General features: G+C 34.4%; 2 protein-coding genes across 5 annotated transcripts; one reads left to right on the top strand and one right to left on the bottom strand.

The window, feature by feature from the left end:
• Positions 1-401: 401 nt before the first annotated feature.
• LOC145619051 (oligopeptide transporter 4-like) lies at positions 402-9,691 on the top strand. The gene is made up of 6 exons (XM_081673647.1): positions 402-1,040; positions 3,617-3,714; positions 6,316-6,888; positions 7,384-7,636; positions 8,501-8,683; positions 8,850-9,691. Exons 1-6 carry the CDS (start codon positions 525-527, stop codon positions 9,462-9,464), a joined length of 2,238 nt encoding a protein of 745 aa, XP_081529773.1. The 5' UTR covers positions 402-524; the 3' UTR covers positions 9,465-9,691.
• On the bottom strand, positions 4,644-15,260 carry LOC145619052 (uncharacterized). Of its 4 annotated transcripts, XR_014108085.1 has the most exons (11): positions 14,949-15,260; positions 13,710-13,811; positions 13,431-13,596; positions 13,158-13,337; positions 12,057-12,191; positions 11,630-11,712; positions 10,692-10,785; positions 10,463-10,565; positions 7,467-7,619; positions 5,838-6,105; positions 4,644-5,485 (listed from the first exon to the last, which is right to left on the bottom strand). XR_014108085.1 is itself a non-coding variant. In XM_081673648.1 (9 exons), the coding sequence occupies exons 1-8, from the start codon at positions 15,200-15,202 to the stop codon at positions 10,473-10,475; spliced, it is 1,107 nt and encodes a 368-aa protein (XP_081529774.1). In that variant the 5' UTR covers positions 15,203-15,260; the 3' UTR covers positions 6,942-7,619; positions 10,463-10,472. The 4 variants fall into 4 exon arrangements, 3 of the variants coding, with proteins under 3 accessions (XP_081529774.1, XP_081529775.1, XP_081529777.1); XM_081673648.1 differs by lacking the exons at positions 4,644-5,485; positions 5,838-6,105 and having other exon boundaries at positions 6,942-7,619; XM_081673649.1 differs by lacking the exons at positions 4,644-5,485; positions 5,838-6,105; positions 7,467-7,619 and adding an exon at positions 8,978-9,123.
• Positions 15,261-16,840: the final 1,580 nt, after the last annotated feature.

Below are 16,840 nucleotides of genomic sequence, written 5' to 3'. Positions count from 1 at the left end.
AGTCATTTGTACAAAATGTTATGATAAAACCTAGTTCGATCCAGAGAAAAAATAGAGAGAAAAATTCTATTACAGAAAAAACAAGTAAATTGAGACATGCCAAATAGAAAAATCAAACAACTAAATTGAGGCGAGAAATTACATAAAAGTATATTCACTCGTGTGTTTTAATTTGTTTTTTTGTTTCCCTAAAATATCCTTTTGCTAATACTCCCTAGAAAATAAGATATGTTCATCCACAACTAGATATATATATAGCCTATCTCCAACTTTTTACCAATTAATAAAAAAGTCTACACAACCACCTAAATCTTCCGTAATTGTTGGGATTTTATCTTAATTTATATAGTAGCATTTAAAATAATAGCTGTCAAGTGAGTAGTATTTTCCATTTTTCCAAATTGAAAAATCCAACTAACTTCACCTTATATAAAAAACTACCCCTTACACATTCTAGTGAGTTGCCAAATCCTAAACTCTTTCTTTTTCTCCTCTCTAAATTTTGTGCTACTACATTTCCTCCCATGGGTTCCTTAGAACTCCAAACCCACCAACCCGACCTAGAGAAACCCAAACCCGACCTGAATGATGACGATATCTCCCCAATCGAGGAGGTACGTCTAACCGTCACAAACACCGATGACCCGAACCTACCCGTATGGACCTTCCGGATGTGGTTCTTGGGCCTACTCTCTTGTGGGGTACTCTCATTTCTTAACCAATTCTTTTCTTATAGGACTGAACCTCTTATTATAACACAAATCACGGTCCAAGTAGCCACCCTACCCGTTGGTCATCTAATGGCTCGAATCCTACCCCAGACCCAGTTTTGTATCCCCGGGTTCGGAACCCGGTCATTTTCACTTAACCCGGGTCCGTTTAACGTAAAAGAACATGTGTTAATAACTATATTTGCTAATGCTGGTAGTGCTTTTGGTAATGGATCAGCTTATGCTGTTGGTATTGTCAATATTATTAAGGCGTTTTATAAGCGAAATATCTCATTTTTGGCTGCTTGGATCCTCATTATTACCACTCAGGTATGTATAAATCTTCCATTATCATTATCATTATTATTACTATTATTATTATACTTGTATAGTTGTCGTGTTGCATTGTGTCATATGTACGTACGTATATAAATAAAGAAAGATTATCATTAATAATGCAAGAAAGTAACCGTGACAAATTACTGTCACGAGTACTATACATAAGTTTTGGTAAATCAAAGTTGTCATTATATTTATAATTTTTTCAAATTTGTAATAATAATATATCATATATTCATAATTCATATGATAAGATGTGAGAAATGAACCTTCACATGTGCATGAGCATTGAGCAGTAGTGAACAATTATATATAGAGGTGGCTAGTCGGTGTCTCAGTGAGCTCATAATTGTGAGGAGCGCTTTATATTTTTTTTAAAAAAAATATATAATTACAATTAAAAGCCTAAAAATAAAGTTAATTGGTGTTATTAAAGTTTTCATTTTACCTTTTTAATATATGCACGAAGTAGGTGTAAAATATTCTTAAAAATCTAGAAAGATTAATTAACTTGTCTAATTCGATAAAGGTGTGAAAAGGAAAAGCCTACTAAAAGTGGAAAGTAAGTGACGTGTCTTCAAGAAAACAAGATAAAAGAAAATATCTTCTTGGAGAGTTAGGGAAAGGGGTGAAGATTATGGATTGGAAGGAATCTAATTAAGAAGAAATAAAAGGTTAAAAACATTTTTTTTTCTTAATTAATTAGGTTATATGACTAATGCGAGTATTTTATTTAGTACATGCCACTTTATTTTGTCTTAAATAGGAAATATTGTACAGTACATATCATGCATGTTTTTGTAATTATTTTTGTCTTACAGACGTTGTATTACGTATATATCATGCATGTTATTGTAATTATTACTGTATTTAATATTTTAATTATGAAGTACGAGTATACAGAATATTACATAAGATAAGCGAAAATGAAAGAGGAGTTTAAGTAGAGTCAAAAACTTTTGCGTGCCCCCGGTTTACAATAATTTTATTGTACATCGAACATTTTGCAAAAAGTGACCCTTTTTCGTACAAAAAGTAACCCTTTTTCTTTTACAAAGGTGACCCACATTTTCACAAAAGTGACCCTTTTGTTTAACAAGAATAACCCTTTTTTTCATAAAAGTGACCTTTTTTTTTCACAAAAGTGACTTTTTTTCTTCACAAAAGTAATTAAGCTACAAATGCAAAACAGAGTATCAAAATCAACAAAAATAAACACAAAATAAACAATAGTCATGAAAAAACAGTACAATCACTCAAACAAATCAAAAGTCGCCACCGGAACCACTACTAGCGACACCGATAGCGCCGAAACCATCGCCGATTCCACCAATTCTGACCATCTCACCGAGCAAAGTGACGACAAAAGTTACCCTATAACTCACAAAAAAATACTTGTAGACCATAGCCAAAATCATCGAAGCTAAGCCCACATACCTAGAAGTTAATAAGGTTTGTCAAAGTCTAGCCCAGATTTGTAGTTTCTTAAAGGACGAAACTAATTAAAAATATGAACAAAAAGATTAAAAAAAAAAATCAGAAAAAGAAAATGGAAGACAGAAGTACACATTAATGGAGAGGAGATAGGAAAAATTCAGGAGAAAGAGTTTTTGAAAGTGCATACGGTTTAATTTGGGAGGGGTGAGAGAAAAAGAAAGGAGAGGGAAAATGGAATTGTCATAAGCTGATGTTAAAAATTGAGTTACTTACACGTGTTGGCCCAAACTCACACACCCACACTTGCTTAATATGGCTTGATTTACAATGAGTTATTGTAAACCGGCTTTTTTTAAAAGTTTGTGAAGTAGAGTAGGGAGACATGACTTTTCTCACCAATACTTGATTTTGTTTGGACATGTGATTTTTATAGTTTTATTACTTCATTCGTTGCTAAATTTTTAGTTTTTGCACTATTCATTTGTCCTACTTTGACTAATATTTGTGATTATGCATAAGAAAAAATATAGTCTTGTGGGTATTTGTTGGAATCATCTCAATGAATAGATTATTAATTTTCAATTGTTAGAATTTATACTTATTGATAATTAAAGATATTAGTGATCAAAGATTAACATCGACATGCGTGTCCAAGAGAAATGGAGCAAGTATTTAAAAACAGACGGAGTATTGAATAACCTATATTGAGTACAAAAATAATGTACAACAGTAGAAGTATAATATTCTTCTAAATTAAGTCCGGATTTCAAGAATTATCTATTATGCTAAATAAAAAATCATGTACGTGTCAAAAAAAATAAAAATTCATGTATGAATACTAGTGAATGGTCAATCAGTCGTCCTATTATACAGTCATACTTATGAACTTATCAATTAGTGAATTATTGGTTATAAACTTATAATTAAAAGAAAGTGAAGTGGTCCATCTTGGTGTGTGTGTTTTATTTATTTATTTATTTTTTTAAGATAACTATTGATCTAAGAAAATGATCCTGGTTGTACCATACGTTCAAGTAATCAAATGTATGTTGAAAAATAATAGGATTAAATTATTACGAGTAGTAATTAAAAATTATTATGCCAAATTAATCAATTATATTCCTCTTCAGGTATTGGGTTACGGTTGGGCAGGTTTAATGAGGAAGTACGTAGTGGAGCCTGCTCATATGTGGTGGCCAAGCACTCTTGTCCAAGTCTCTCTTTTCAGGCAAGTACTATAATTAACTTTTTTTTATACTATATATTAAAAAAGCGTTCATTTCTCTTAATAGTATTATTAATGGCTAGTCGAAGACAACCAATGCTATAAATACAATTGTATTGTGCGAATTAGAAGGAACATGAAACTTGTATATAAAGGAGGTGAGAAATAGTAAGCCAACTTGATAAGAAGGTGGTTGAGTGATTGACTAATTTCTTTCCTCCTATTTTATACTTGTCTCATCACTATCTTGGTGAGAAATGGCTCACAAAGCATCTATTAAAATGAATTAATTAATACTATATTGAATTATCTTTTTAATTAACCTATAATTTCCATATTAAGAGGGCTTGTAATACCGTTGCACATATGGTTACAAGTTACAACTTGCTAGGTGGGATATGGGTAGGAATTCTGAAGTTGTTTGTATTATTGGTTCTTTTCCCCAGAGTATTACGACTTTGGCAAAAATTGATTTAATTTAATAAATGGCCGCATTACCTTTCCTTCAAAAAAAAAAAAAAAACCTATAAGTATAAGTTAATGGTGGAAAAGAAGAGTAAAAAGACAAGTCCATTTACAAAAATGTCTTGGTTTAATTTAAAGGTCAATCTCATATTGAGTAAATTATCTAACCTAGGTGATGGAGAGACCTTGACATAAATGCATATAAAATCATTAAACTCTTCTTAAAAGTAGTTCTATTCCGAAGGAACCATAACATCAGAAAATTCAAAATATTACATCAAAGTAACATCAACAACACTCAAGACTTCATTTATGGAGATTTTAGAAGAAAGGAAAATGCACTATAAAGGGCATTCATTAGATGGTGAGACCATGACCCCAATAATTGATGTTCCTATAATTAGTACCATTCATTCTATTTATAATAGAAATGAAGACGTATGAGAGTTGCAATGGGTACAATTTAATACAAAGTCCAGGTTTAACACCATATACAATTGGAATATTGGTTGCCTCATCGCTTTCCATCTTTATGATTATGGCCAGGCATCATCGATTACAACTCCTTGCGATAGGCAACAAAATAGAGACTAGTTTTATACTACACCGCATTATGTCATGTTCACTTCAACTGATATCTAAAATAAAGTAAATAGCAAAGTGATTGAAACTTACTAAAATATACGAAAGTATTAACATTTATCAACACATTTTTTTTATCAACACATTTTTTCCCTCAAAGTTACGCGTTAAAATATAGAAATATCACAATAAGATTGCAATAATCCCCCTTGAAAAGTGTGGAGAAACTCACATTGAAGTGAGGGATAAAATAGAGAAGAGGACATTCAATCAATTTTAGGGGGTAAAACAAAGACAAAATATACTAGCATGCGAAGGACTGCAACAGCAGAAGACAGAAAAGATGATAATAGTAACAAATTAGCAACTTGTACACTGTTTACTAAAATTGGCTGTTACTGCTTGATCGCTTCTAGTAATTCTAGGCCATGGTCCATGAGATATCACTCTCATATTTGGTCCACTTTCATGGCTTCATGAGAAGCTTATCAAATCCAACACGTAATTCAAATGATCTACAATCTCAACCTAAGAATTTATGTAACACAATTAAGTGTTAAAAACTAACCTGACTTAAAACAACCGGACCTAACTCAAAGTGACCCATTCCACAAAATAACTTGCAACCTTCATATTGGACTGAAACTCATATTCTGGTAATTGACCGACAAACGGAAGTTGTCTCTTATTTGATTAGATACTTAGAAAGATAGTCCTCGGATTATCCCTATCAGCATAACATGATAAGAAATAATATATCAAGTTGTGAGAATGCAAATTAATGAATTGACATCAGTCTACAATGGCCACATGCCAGACTAATGACAATTGACACACAAAGTTGTGGTAAAAGCAACATGTTTATATTGTATAGAGTATAGACGTTTATGGTATAGTGCATAGTTCTTCCAATAATTGTTATGGATAGAAGTGGACAATGCACTAGATTCATGTCAAGGTCTAGTTTGACGGCTATGACCCAAAGCCACTTAACCAAATGTTCAAAACTGAAGAAAAATTTTAAAATGTTTTCACATGGACATGTGAGCAACTGTTAATGTGTAAGCATAAACACTAACCTTGCGAAGATTATGCATGTATTGGTCAGGAGGAAGTATGAATGAATATCCATGATTCCGAGACCATTTAATCATATCAAGAAAGATTCTGTATTATACCCAATCAACTGTGATATGATGTATCAGTGTCGTGATCCTGGTTCCAAATATATGTAATGGTTGGTTACTTTGTGATGCACCAGCTGCAAAAGAAACGAAGCAATCTACACCATATTGCAGTAACATAAGCGCTTGAACAGATAATCACACATAATCATAAGCAGCAAATCTGCATCCAAACAAGTGAACAACGCGTTTAGTTTATCTTTCTTTTCTTATGAAAATAAAATTGTTAGCAATCTTAGTACCATATTAATCCAAACAACCAACTCTACTTCTACAACAACAACAAATTTCAACTGCAGCTGATCAATCAAGTTTGAACAAAATTTAAGGATGTCTATCCTAACATAAGTACTGGTTTTTCAATTTTATGCAGGGCCTTGCATGAAAAGGATGACAAAGATGAAAGGCGCACATCAAGGGCAAAGTTCTTCCTGATTGCACTAACATGCAGCTTCGTGTGGTATGCAGTCCCAGGTTACTTGTTCTCAACTCTCACAAGCATATCATGGGTCTGCTGGGTATTCTCCAAATCTGTTACAGCCCAACAGCTAGGCTCAGGCATGAAAGGCCTTGGTCTTGGAGCCATAACACTAGACTGGTCCGCTGTAGCCTCCTTTTTACTAAGCCCCCTCATAACCCCATTCTTCGCCATTGCAAATGTGTGCGTAGGTTATGTTCTGATAATATATATCTTCATGCCCATAGCATACTGGGGACTGGACTTATATAGTGCTCGCAAGTTTCCCATTTTCTCCTCACATTTATTCACAGCTCAAGGTCAAATATATAATATTTCAGCAATAGTCAATGACCAATTTGAGCTAGATCAGACACAATATGCAAAGCAAGGACAGATCCATATGAGCACGTTTTTTGCTCTTACTTATGGCTTTGGCTTCGCAACCATAGCTGCCACTCTTACTCATGTGGGTTTCTTCCACGGAAGGTAATATTATTACTTTACACTTGTGAATACTTATTTTTATTTTTTTTAACAGATTTGTTCTAATTATTAAATCTCTCCTAATAACACAAACAAGACATGCTGCATTAAGATTGATATACAGTTCAGTGTGGGGTCAACTTTTTGATTATAAGTGGAACTAAGCAATCATAAATTTTGTCATTAAAAAGCCAGCTTATTGAGTCCTGCTCATTGGGCTTATGGAACTCCAGGCTTATAAATCTCGTCACTTTTAGCCGGAAATTTGCAGAGTAAGATTAAATATTGGGAGAAAGGAATCTTAAAAGAACAATTAGAATATAAACGGAGGGAGTTTGAATTTGGTCCTTATGATTGAGAATTGGTCCGCTTACAATTTATACTAGACCAACTTAGAACTATTCCTGAAAAGTGTTCTTCCCCAGTTCCCCCTAGTATAAGAATGACAACAGTACCGTTATGTATAATCTGACTTGTGGCAAATTGTTCAACAAACAGGGAGATCTATGAAAGGTATCAAGCATCATACAAAAGCAAGGAGGATATTCATACGAAACTCATGAAAAACTATAAAGACATACCAGCATGGTGGTTCTACGCTCTTCTTGGGTTGACAATAACAATTTCTTTTCTGCTCTCTATCTTCTTGAAAGAACAAGTTCAAATTCCTTGGTGGGCTCTCCTCTTTGCTTGTGGCATTGCATTCATGTTCACTCTTCCCATCAGCATCATAACTGCCACAACAAACGTGGTAAGTGGTAACATACTCCAGTTTGTCAATAGTTCCCTACTCCCTACAATAAAAAAAATATTTACTCCATATCTCTGTTTAGTTTAAAGCATCATATGATCATAATCATTGATTATTTCCTGCATGCCAACGCCGGTAATGAGTTGGGTCTAAATTTTAGGGCAGTCATTGTAAGACTTTACAATTCACTAAACCAAGCTCATAAGTTACCAAACCCAAAAGAAAATTATATTTTTGTCCTAAACAGTACCTTGTGTTTGAGACATTTACAATGACCCAGCTTTTCTGGACATATAATCTAATCAGAAAACATAAGGTCAAAGTGATTCACTGATGCATAAATTCTGAAATTCTTCTGTCATAAGGAACTACCTTTGTTGGACTTCAAAAAAGATGAAATTGCATAAGAAAACAAATTAGAAACAAACTACTTGGAAATGTAAAAAAGAACCAGATACAATCCAGTAGTCAGTTACTCAGTTGGCTCAGGATGGTAGGCTTCTTTCATATTCCTTTGCCTTGAAATTAATATCAGGCTAACATTTCATAATCTCCAAGGCCAAACTTTGACCATTGTTGTTGGTACATTATATACTTCTATTAGTAAACTTTATTAAAACATAATATTGTAAAATTCATATCAGAATAAACCTAACTACATTATTTCCATATCATTATAGCATATATTGCATGTTAAAAATAAATAAACCCAAAAAAAACCAAGTCAAGTCTAAGATCAGAACTTATAATTCAAGAGTGTAGAGTGAAGAAGAAGCAACTTCTCCCTATGACAATATCAATAAGTTTCCTGAAATTTATCCACACAACCACTTATACAACCTGTCATTTTCATGTTATCTGCAGACACCAGGACTGAACATAATAACAGAGTACGTTATGGGCCTCATATTACCAGGAAAACCAATTGCCAACGTATGCTTCAAAGTTTATGGTTATATGAGCATGTCGCAAGCTGTTTCTTTCCTCAGTGATTTCAAGCTAGGCCACTACATGAAGATCCCACCAAGATCAATGTTTTTGGTTCAGGTATACTTCTCACCAAGTTAGTAACATGGACTCTACAGCCATATCCCACACTAAAGTCAGACTGCAGCTTCTCAAGCATTTTCAGAATCATTTACAATTAATTCCTGCTTTATTTATCGATAACATCATATCTTACTACAGTAAACCTCTTTATATTACCTGCCAGTTCATAGGAACCATTTTTGCTGGCACCATCAACATTTCAGTAGCATGGTGGCTGCTCAACTCAATTCACAATATATGCGAGGACAGTCTGCTTCCAGCTGATAGCCCTTGGACTTGTCCTGGTGACCGTGTATTTTTTGATGCTTCTGTCATATGGGGCTTGGTTGGTCCTAGGAGAATTTTTGGAGATCTTGGAACTTACAAAGCAATGAACTGGTTCTTTGTAGGAGGGGCATTAGGACCAATAATAGTTTGGCTCTTTCACAAGGCATTCCCTGAAAAGTCATGGATACCACTAATTAACCTGCCTGTCCTTCTTGGTGCCACAGCCTATATGCCACCAGCAACAACTGTAAACTATAATGCCTGGATCATAGTTGGGACAATTTTCAACTTCTTTGTCTTCCGTTACAGAAAGCATTGGTGGCAGAGATACAACTACATTCTTTCAGCAGCTTTGGATGCTGGGGTTGCCTTCATGGGCGTTCTGTTGTATTTCTCACTAGGTGTGGAAAATAAAAGCTTGAACTGGTGGGGTACAAATGGTGAGCACTGCAGTTTGGCAACATGTGCAACAGCTAAGGGCATAGTGGTTGATGGATGCCCTATTTACTAGTTCTTGTATATCTACAGCGTATTCTATTGTTTGATAGATTTAGTTTGACAGAATTTAGTGTATTAGCTTGAGATTGTGAATACTTGTGACACATAAAACGGGATAGAACCCAAGTACACTATAAACATTCACACCTCAATTTTAGATGTTTGCAACAGAGCAATATTAGTTCAGTAAAGCATACCCTGTTTAATCTAATTTCAATGTATCTCTGGACATATTAAACAGATTTCTAAATTCTGGTGAAAGATATTTGAGAAAGTGTTACGGAAATTTCAATTTGTTTAGGAAGCACAGATTATAACATCCAAAAAGAAGATGAGAAATTAGGTAGAACGTAGAAGTATAAAAATAAGTACAATGGCAGTCAAACTGTCAAAGGCCATTATTGCAAGTTGTTAACAAGTAAAAGAATAAAGGGGGGCAACCATTTCAGAGCCGAATGCAAGGTCCTTACACAAATGTTCTTTGAGGCGAGAGTTCAATGAAGTTTGTTATTGTTAACAGAATTTCATTCAGTTTATGATACAATTTGAGCACAAAATAGGTGCTCCAATAAGCTAGGATGAGTACAGATCTTGACAATCATGAAACTGACAAACACTATATCATATGGAGGTGGTGGAGAAGAATTTCCAAGTAACAAAAAGCATTGTAGCAAGAAAATGGCTGATAATTGGAGATAACTCCCTTCAAACAAGAAAATTCATTGTATCAAGATTCACGGCTCATAAATAAGAAGTGACATAACTTGACTAGAGCCATTTTCTTAACTCCCAAGAACTCAATCTAAGGAGGGAGAATTTTGGGAATATAATAGCACGGTACTTGCATTACTTTTTTAAGAAAGGTGGCAGCTTCCTTGGACACCATGAAATAGTATTTAGATGTAACTATTAATTCCAGACAGAAGGGGGATTATATGGATCTGAACCAAATCTATATAATGACAACATTTTACTTATAAATAAATGATGCAAGTAATACGATGTACTTACAAAGTTACAATCAACTTGATAAATTGACAGAGAGCCACTGGTTGTATTCATCCATCCTTATGATGAAGGAGCTAGAACTAGGCGAACCTCCACCGCCATAGGCCTACAGGATAAAGGAGCAAAAATTGCTAATGAGTAATGATATTGCTTCATCTCAAGCATCCAAAGAGAATGAGAAACTAAAATTAGGAAAGGCAAAGTGAATAGAGAACAATGATTAAAGTGACACCTTTGCAATCTCTGAGGTGTCTGTATTTCCATCCATACTTCTCAGACACATTTTCAAGTTCTTACGTTGCATAAAGACAACAGCTCCAACAGGCCTGGGCAAAAAGAAATTCCAGAAGATGACAGTGAATAAGAGTAATTCCTGGGTGCAGAGTAATAACTACATGATCAAGAAATTTCCAGTGCAGCTAACAATCAAGAGCAATATCATTTTTCTATATACGATTCAAGAGCAAAAAAAAAAAAAAAAAAAAAAAAAAAAAAAAAAAAAAAATCATGATATAATCAGAAGCAGAGGAATATTCTAATCAGAACAGTCCATTCTTATCCACAAAATGCCAGTTGAAATATGAAGTTAAGTTTTCTTGCTCAAATCTCACAGCCAGTACCAAGCAAAGGCTGGCACTACTCATTATGAAAGCTTATTTATCTCAAATATCCTCTCAATACACAACAAAGAGCAACTAGAAATGGTTACAGACCGGCCCATGAACTATTTGTGTGCTTGACAAAAAAGAAAATTAATAATGCGTAAAAAAAGTCAGTAATTTGTGGTTTTGGCTGCAACATATTTTTAGAACACTTTCTAGTATTTTTTACAAGAAATTAGAACAAAACCTCTTACGGATTATTTTGAATATTGTAATTTTTTAATGCTAAATTTTAAGTTCTAACTTACTAATTTACTATGCTATTGTAAATTTTGATTAATGCAATTAAAATTTTTTATTTTAAGTATATAACAAACTAGTTAGTAATCGAGAAATACAATTTTGATGAAGGCCTACACGTCAAGCCGTGTCGTACCCCTTTGAAAATTGGCCTGTGCATAGCATACACCTTTGCCCCTCATTGGCTCATGCCTATGCTATACCATTAACATCTACTAAAGTACTAAGTATGATAGATTGCCAGTTTTACAAGTTTTGGATAAGTTACCTTAAGCCAGCTGCAGCACTCCTTAAACTAAGTTCTTTCCCAATTTCATCACTGAGGTCTGGATTGTTATCAGCTCTAACTCCCTGATAAAAAAAAACATAAACATGTAATTTGTTAGACATGACCAAAAAAAAAAAAAAACAAGGGAATGCTTTGGCCTTAAAACAATTATTATATTCTATGATCAAACCGTTGAAGAAGTTTTTACGATCACAACATTTTTTTTTATTTATTTGTTTTTGTTTTTTTTTTTTTTTTTTTGTTTCCTTTGGATTCAGCAGAGGGAATAAGAATATCAGATGGCAAGAAGCTTTTACGATCAATTTTTGGTTTCCTTTGGATTCAGCAGAGGGAATCAGATAGCAAGAGGGAAAAAAATCTGTTAGATAATACAGATTTAAAAGCATGCGATCTGTCCAAAACTTACCAGGCACTCCCCATAGAATCCTCGACCTAGCCTAAGTTTAAAAGCTTTTTCTAGAAACACTTTTGCAGCATCCTTTTGAGCCGAAATTTCAAAGTTTCCCTTGGTTAGCAGCTCCTTAACATTCATCTCCAGTAGCTGCATTCAGGTGGTAATTAACGAATTTGTCAAAAAAGGAAGATAAACACACACACATGATCAAGTCATAAAATGTCACCAAGCACAATAATGCCACTCACTAGTAAATTCACTTATTAAGGTATTCAATGCTGTTTTGGAAGCCTTACAAATAACAAGCTTGATGTAAAATGCAAGAACTGACAGAAAAGATACCTTCAGGCAAAAAATGACTTTTTTAAATTTTACAAGGAAAAGAAGTGCATTTAAGTGTTTATTAGGATGATCACCAAAGATTGACCCCAATAAAAATGCCACAGATATGATTTTATGTTTTATCAGTCTATTCCAAAAGGCCTTGTTAATAGTATATAAGAAATATATTTAAAGGAAATCTATCATTCTTATCCAAACAAGCAAAACCCAGAATGGCCAAGCACACCCAAATACAAAGAGACTTTCTCCCCTTATTCTTTCCAAGTTGCACATTGCTAATCTGCAACTGGCACATAGCAGAACATAGTAGGCTGGTTTATTCCCATGAACCCAAGCTATCAAAACAAATCTTCCCGTAAGCATAGGAGGTCACTAAAGGTACACTATGCTAAGACAAAATCCAGACCATGCTTAAGCCACCAAACAAATTCTCTTACTTCCATTACATATAAATGCACATGCTTTTTCTTGTCAAGAAATCATTGATTTTACATGTACAATGTGACATAGGGTGTCCTTCCAAGTAGCAATTTAAATAACTATACAGGGAGGAGCAATAAGCTAGGTCCATATAGTGCAAATAAATATGACTATAATGTGTTGCTCCAACCAATTTTGACAGAAGCAACTACACCATAAAGACTACATGGGCAGACAGGCGCAACTAATTCAGCTTTTCCCTCAAAGACAATTTCAAAAAAAAAGACTACAAGAAACCCCATGATCAAAGATAAGACTTCAACTTTCAAATCCAGAATTTTCCCTACTCACCTGGTCATACATAAGAGGATTGATGATGCAGTTCAGCTTTGACCTCCATTCTGAAATCCCAATATTGAAAGCCCGAACATCAGGCAACCTCCATTGACGTAAATCTCCATCTTCAAGATAGTTCAGGAGTAACTCTATACGACATTGATCATTTGAGTTTAGCAGACCATTAACCAGACCCTGCATAAGGCAAAGCAAATGATGCTTTCTAATAGAATCAGTTATCCATATACACATAACGAATATCACAAGGAAACATGTTTATAGACTAACATTTCCATCAGGTGATTTTATGCATTCAAGCTGGCCTGAAAAATATTCAAAAACGGCCCTTGAGCTACTCCTCTCAACATCGACATGAAACGTGAGTTTTCCAGAACAATCCTCAACAGAAGGGATCTTTTGAAGTGTTGATTTTCTATGATCGAAGCATATCACTCTGGTATCAAAAGTCAGAGAAAACAAAAGGTCAACCTCCCAATTTAAGAAGACTATCTATACATATTACTATATTAGAGCAGCCCAATGACGAAGGATTATTCATGAGCTTACTCGCATGCTGTCCTCCGCCAAAGCTCCACAGCAAATCCTCTTGGACCAATGAAGTCAAGGAAATAGCATGTCTTAAGTCCTTCATAACACAAATCTTCAACCCTATTGTCAAGGACATCATGATTCACCATACACAAAGTTGGTGTAAGAGTAGTAAGTCAGTACTTTGGTAAATCATTTGTTAATATTTATAAAGATCTCTGATCTCATAAAAGCCTAATCCCAAAAAAAAAAAAAGGAAACATAATCAGTTTTTCTTCAGTTACTATACTGTTTTGTATGTGGAAGTAAATGATGGTAATGGAAATAAATTTAAATGTAACTTAGCAAGTATCATACTAATGTACATGGTAATTAGTACTCGTATATGGTAATGCAACCTCATCCCCCAACCTGTATTTTCCTACGTAAATTTCCATTACTACCTAATACCATCTCCAACTGATAATGAATGGTAATCAAAATTTATGAAGAGAAAGGAGATAATTCATTTATGCATCAAACTGAAAATTGAAAGTAACTTTGGTCAAATAAAAAAAAAAAAAAAAAAAAGGTTATTATACTGATAAGCAACAAACCGGCAGTGCAGATATCATATCCACATGTTCCTAATTTCAATCACAATTGAGTCACTTTTGGCATCTACGATCTATGGTCCTCGGACTCTTCATTGTAGCTCAAAGTACCAATGTCGGCTCCTCAATGTTTTTTGGCCCAAATGAAGTGTCCAGGTGTCCTAGTGCCAATGCTAGACACTCCAACAATGGTAAGACCTAAGACTAAGACACTTGGACACTTAACATATTTTTCACAAAATAACCGAGTCGGATCCTTGGATATGTACCATGGTCGAGGTAACATAGTTTAAAATCATCACAACAAAAATGGCCTATAAACAAAGGTTGTTTAATTAAATGCAAATTGCATTTCTTATATATTAATTTCTTATTTTCTCAACAGCTAAATAAGATTAACACATAATTAAACTTAAACCAAAATAAACCAATACAGAGCAGAACACAATTTTTCCAGCAACACACAACAATCTAGCATAACAAATTAACAATGAACAAATTCAGTATTCCTAATTAATTTAGGTCAAAATCAAAAATCAGCGAACAAATGCAAAGCGACAATTGCTAATTACACAACACTTAGATTAATTAATCTAATCAAAGAAATCGCATAATTGTTACAATCAACAACATAATAGCGACAAAAATTCAGTGAGAGAAATACCTGAAAGGAGCAACGGAGGAAAACGGGAGGATGAGGCAAGGACGACGAAGTTGAGCGTGGAAGAGGTGAGCGAAGAGTGCTGAATATGCGCCGGAAAATGAAGGATAGTTGTATAGCGCTATTACCGGCGTTTTCTCTTCGGCGGCTTTTGCGATTGCTTCAAGCGTCGAGTCTGATCGTAGTTGCCGCAGATGCCGGAAAAACGCCGGCGACGGTGTGGTTCTCCGGCAGTTCAGGAGGAGAGAGAATGGCATTGTATTTTGTAAACACGAAGACTTTGAGAGAACTGAACTAAAAACGATATAGTGTTGAGCCTTGAAATACACCGTAAAACCGAAACCGACATATAGCCAATTAGAGGGTGATAAATAAAATCGGGCCGGGTCGGGCCTTGACACAATTCCTCGTGCCCAAACCCGCCTGTTTTCGGGTTAAATCGGGTCGGGCTAATTTGACTACCTCTACCATTTAGGTGTAGATGTGCACCAAAATGATTTAGGTTGTTGCTTATTGAGTTATTAGTGAATACTAAATAACTAAATATGAACTAAACTTAAAACTCAAAGTTGTAAGGGAGTTTCTAACAATTTTAAACTAGAATAAATAAAAGTTCTATTTTGTTAAAAAAATTTAAAAATACTTCTTGGCAAAATTCGTTAGATTAAAACTGCTACACACTTTAAAAGATTCAAGAAAAACTTCAGTAAGAAGAAATGAAGACATTATAATTTGTAAGTATGCCTTGCAAGTGACCTTAATTGACTATTTGACGTATGAACTTACTACTGCTCATCTCTTGATATAATCGTGTATATAATATAGAGTATCAATTACCAAGCTAAGTTTGGTCTATTGGTAAAAATAGTATCTTCCAACCTTGAGATTGGGGGTTCGATCTCTAGTAGAAACATTTTGAGGGTGGAAATCCTTTACCGTTCCCCCTCATTCTCAAAGTGGATACAGCTAGGGTACTTCTCTTTATCTTTAAAAATAAAAAAAAGGTATCACATGTAGAGTTTTTCTCCTTAAATCTTTGTCATGATTCCAAAATGTAATAGCTTGACAAACATTTCACCAACTAATTTAGATGATGATTCAGTCCCTAATTGCCCCCAAACACTTTACTTTATCTAAAACCTAAACCAAATTTATGCACATGGATGGTCACAATTATTGATGAAAAAAGAGATCTATTAAAATAATGATTAACTAGTTTAGTTGGTAAGTCTTAAAAGGTGGTACTCAAGATTTGAAATTAAGACTCATCCGTCTATCTTTTAAATATTTGAAGAGCCATAAGGATAAAGGCAAAATACAAGTTGATAACTGATATAAACGGATCTTGTTTATATAAGGGCACGGATGTCATTTCAGCTGATTTAATGAGGGGTAGTGGAGTAAATTCAAGTACAGTACTACTAACAGTTGAAAGAAATCCACAAATTAATTGGTTTTCTCGTTAACTCCGTCAAAGCTACCACCTCCATCATCACTTTTTCATCACTTAAAATTGAAACCTTTAATGGGAAATGTTCACTTGCAATGGTCAATTTGAAGAAGATGATAAATCCCTAACCTTAACCATGCCCTACGTTTTACCTTTTATTCTTAGGGTTTTCGTTAATTTTTGCCGCCGAAAATATGGTGGAGGTGGACATGGTTGGGCATCTGCAATGGAGGACAGAAGGTTGAGTGGAGGGTGAGAGCTTAAGCAAATAAGCAGACAAAAGCTCATAACATTCCATTAACGGCTGCAAAACACGACGAAAATGATGCTTTAATATTTTTAGCCTTTTTTTTTCCATCCACGTCAGATTTTGGATGATATAAACGTGGGGTTGTTTATATCCGATATTAACCTGGTTTAGCTCTAAAGGACAAATGATGAGCAT

The sequence above is a fragment of the Chenopodium album genome, chromosome 27 (genome assembly GCF_948465745.1).
Source record: "Chenopodium album chromosome 27, dcCheAlbu1.1, whole genome shotgun sequence".
Classification (NCBI taxonomy): Eukaryota; Viridiplantae; Streptophyta; class Magnoliopsida; order Caryophyllales; family Amaranthaceae; genus Chenopodium; species Chenopodium album.
The sequence above is the reverse complement of the archived record's forward strand: the minus strand, read 5'-3'. Positions and strand labels throughout refer to the sequence as shown.

Excerpts from the sequence above, each read along its gene's own strand:
- LOC145619051 (XM_081673647.1), top strand. The coding sequence starts at position 525 with ATGGGTTCCTTAGAACTCCAAACCCACCAACCCGACCTAGAGAAACCC. Across the intron at positions 6,889-7,383 it reads GTGGGTTTCTTCCACGGAAG|GGAGATCTATGAAAGGTATC; the intron begins GTAATATTATTA and ends TTCAACAAACAG. Across the intron at positions 7,637-8,500 it reads TAACTGCCACAACAAACGTG|ACACCAGGACTGAACATAAT; the intron begins GTAAGTGGTAAC and ends TGTTATCTGCAG.
- LOC145619052 (XM_081673648.1), bottom strand. The coding sequence starts at position 15,202 with ATGCCATTCTCTCTCCTCCTGAACTGCCGGAGAACCACACCGTCGCCG. Across the intron at positions 11,713-12,056 it reads GATTCTATGGGGAGTGCCTG|GGAGTTAGAGCTGATAACAA; the intron begins GTAAGTTTTGGA and ends TTTTTTTATCAG. Across the intron at positions 10,566-10,691 it reads ACACCTCAGAGATTGCAAAG|GCCTATGGCGGTGGAGGTTC; the intron begins GTGTCACTTTAA and ends TTTATCCTGTAG.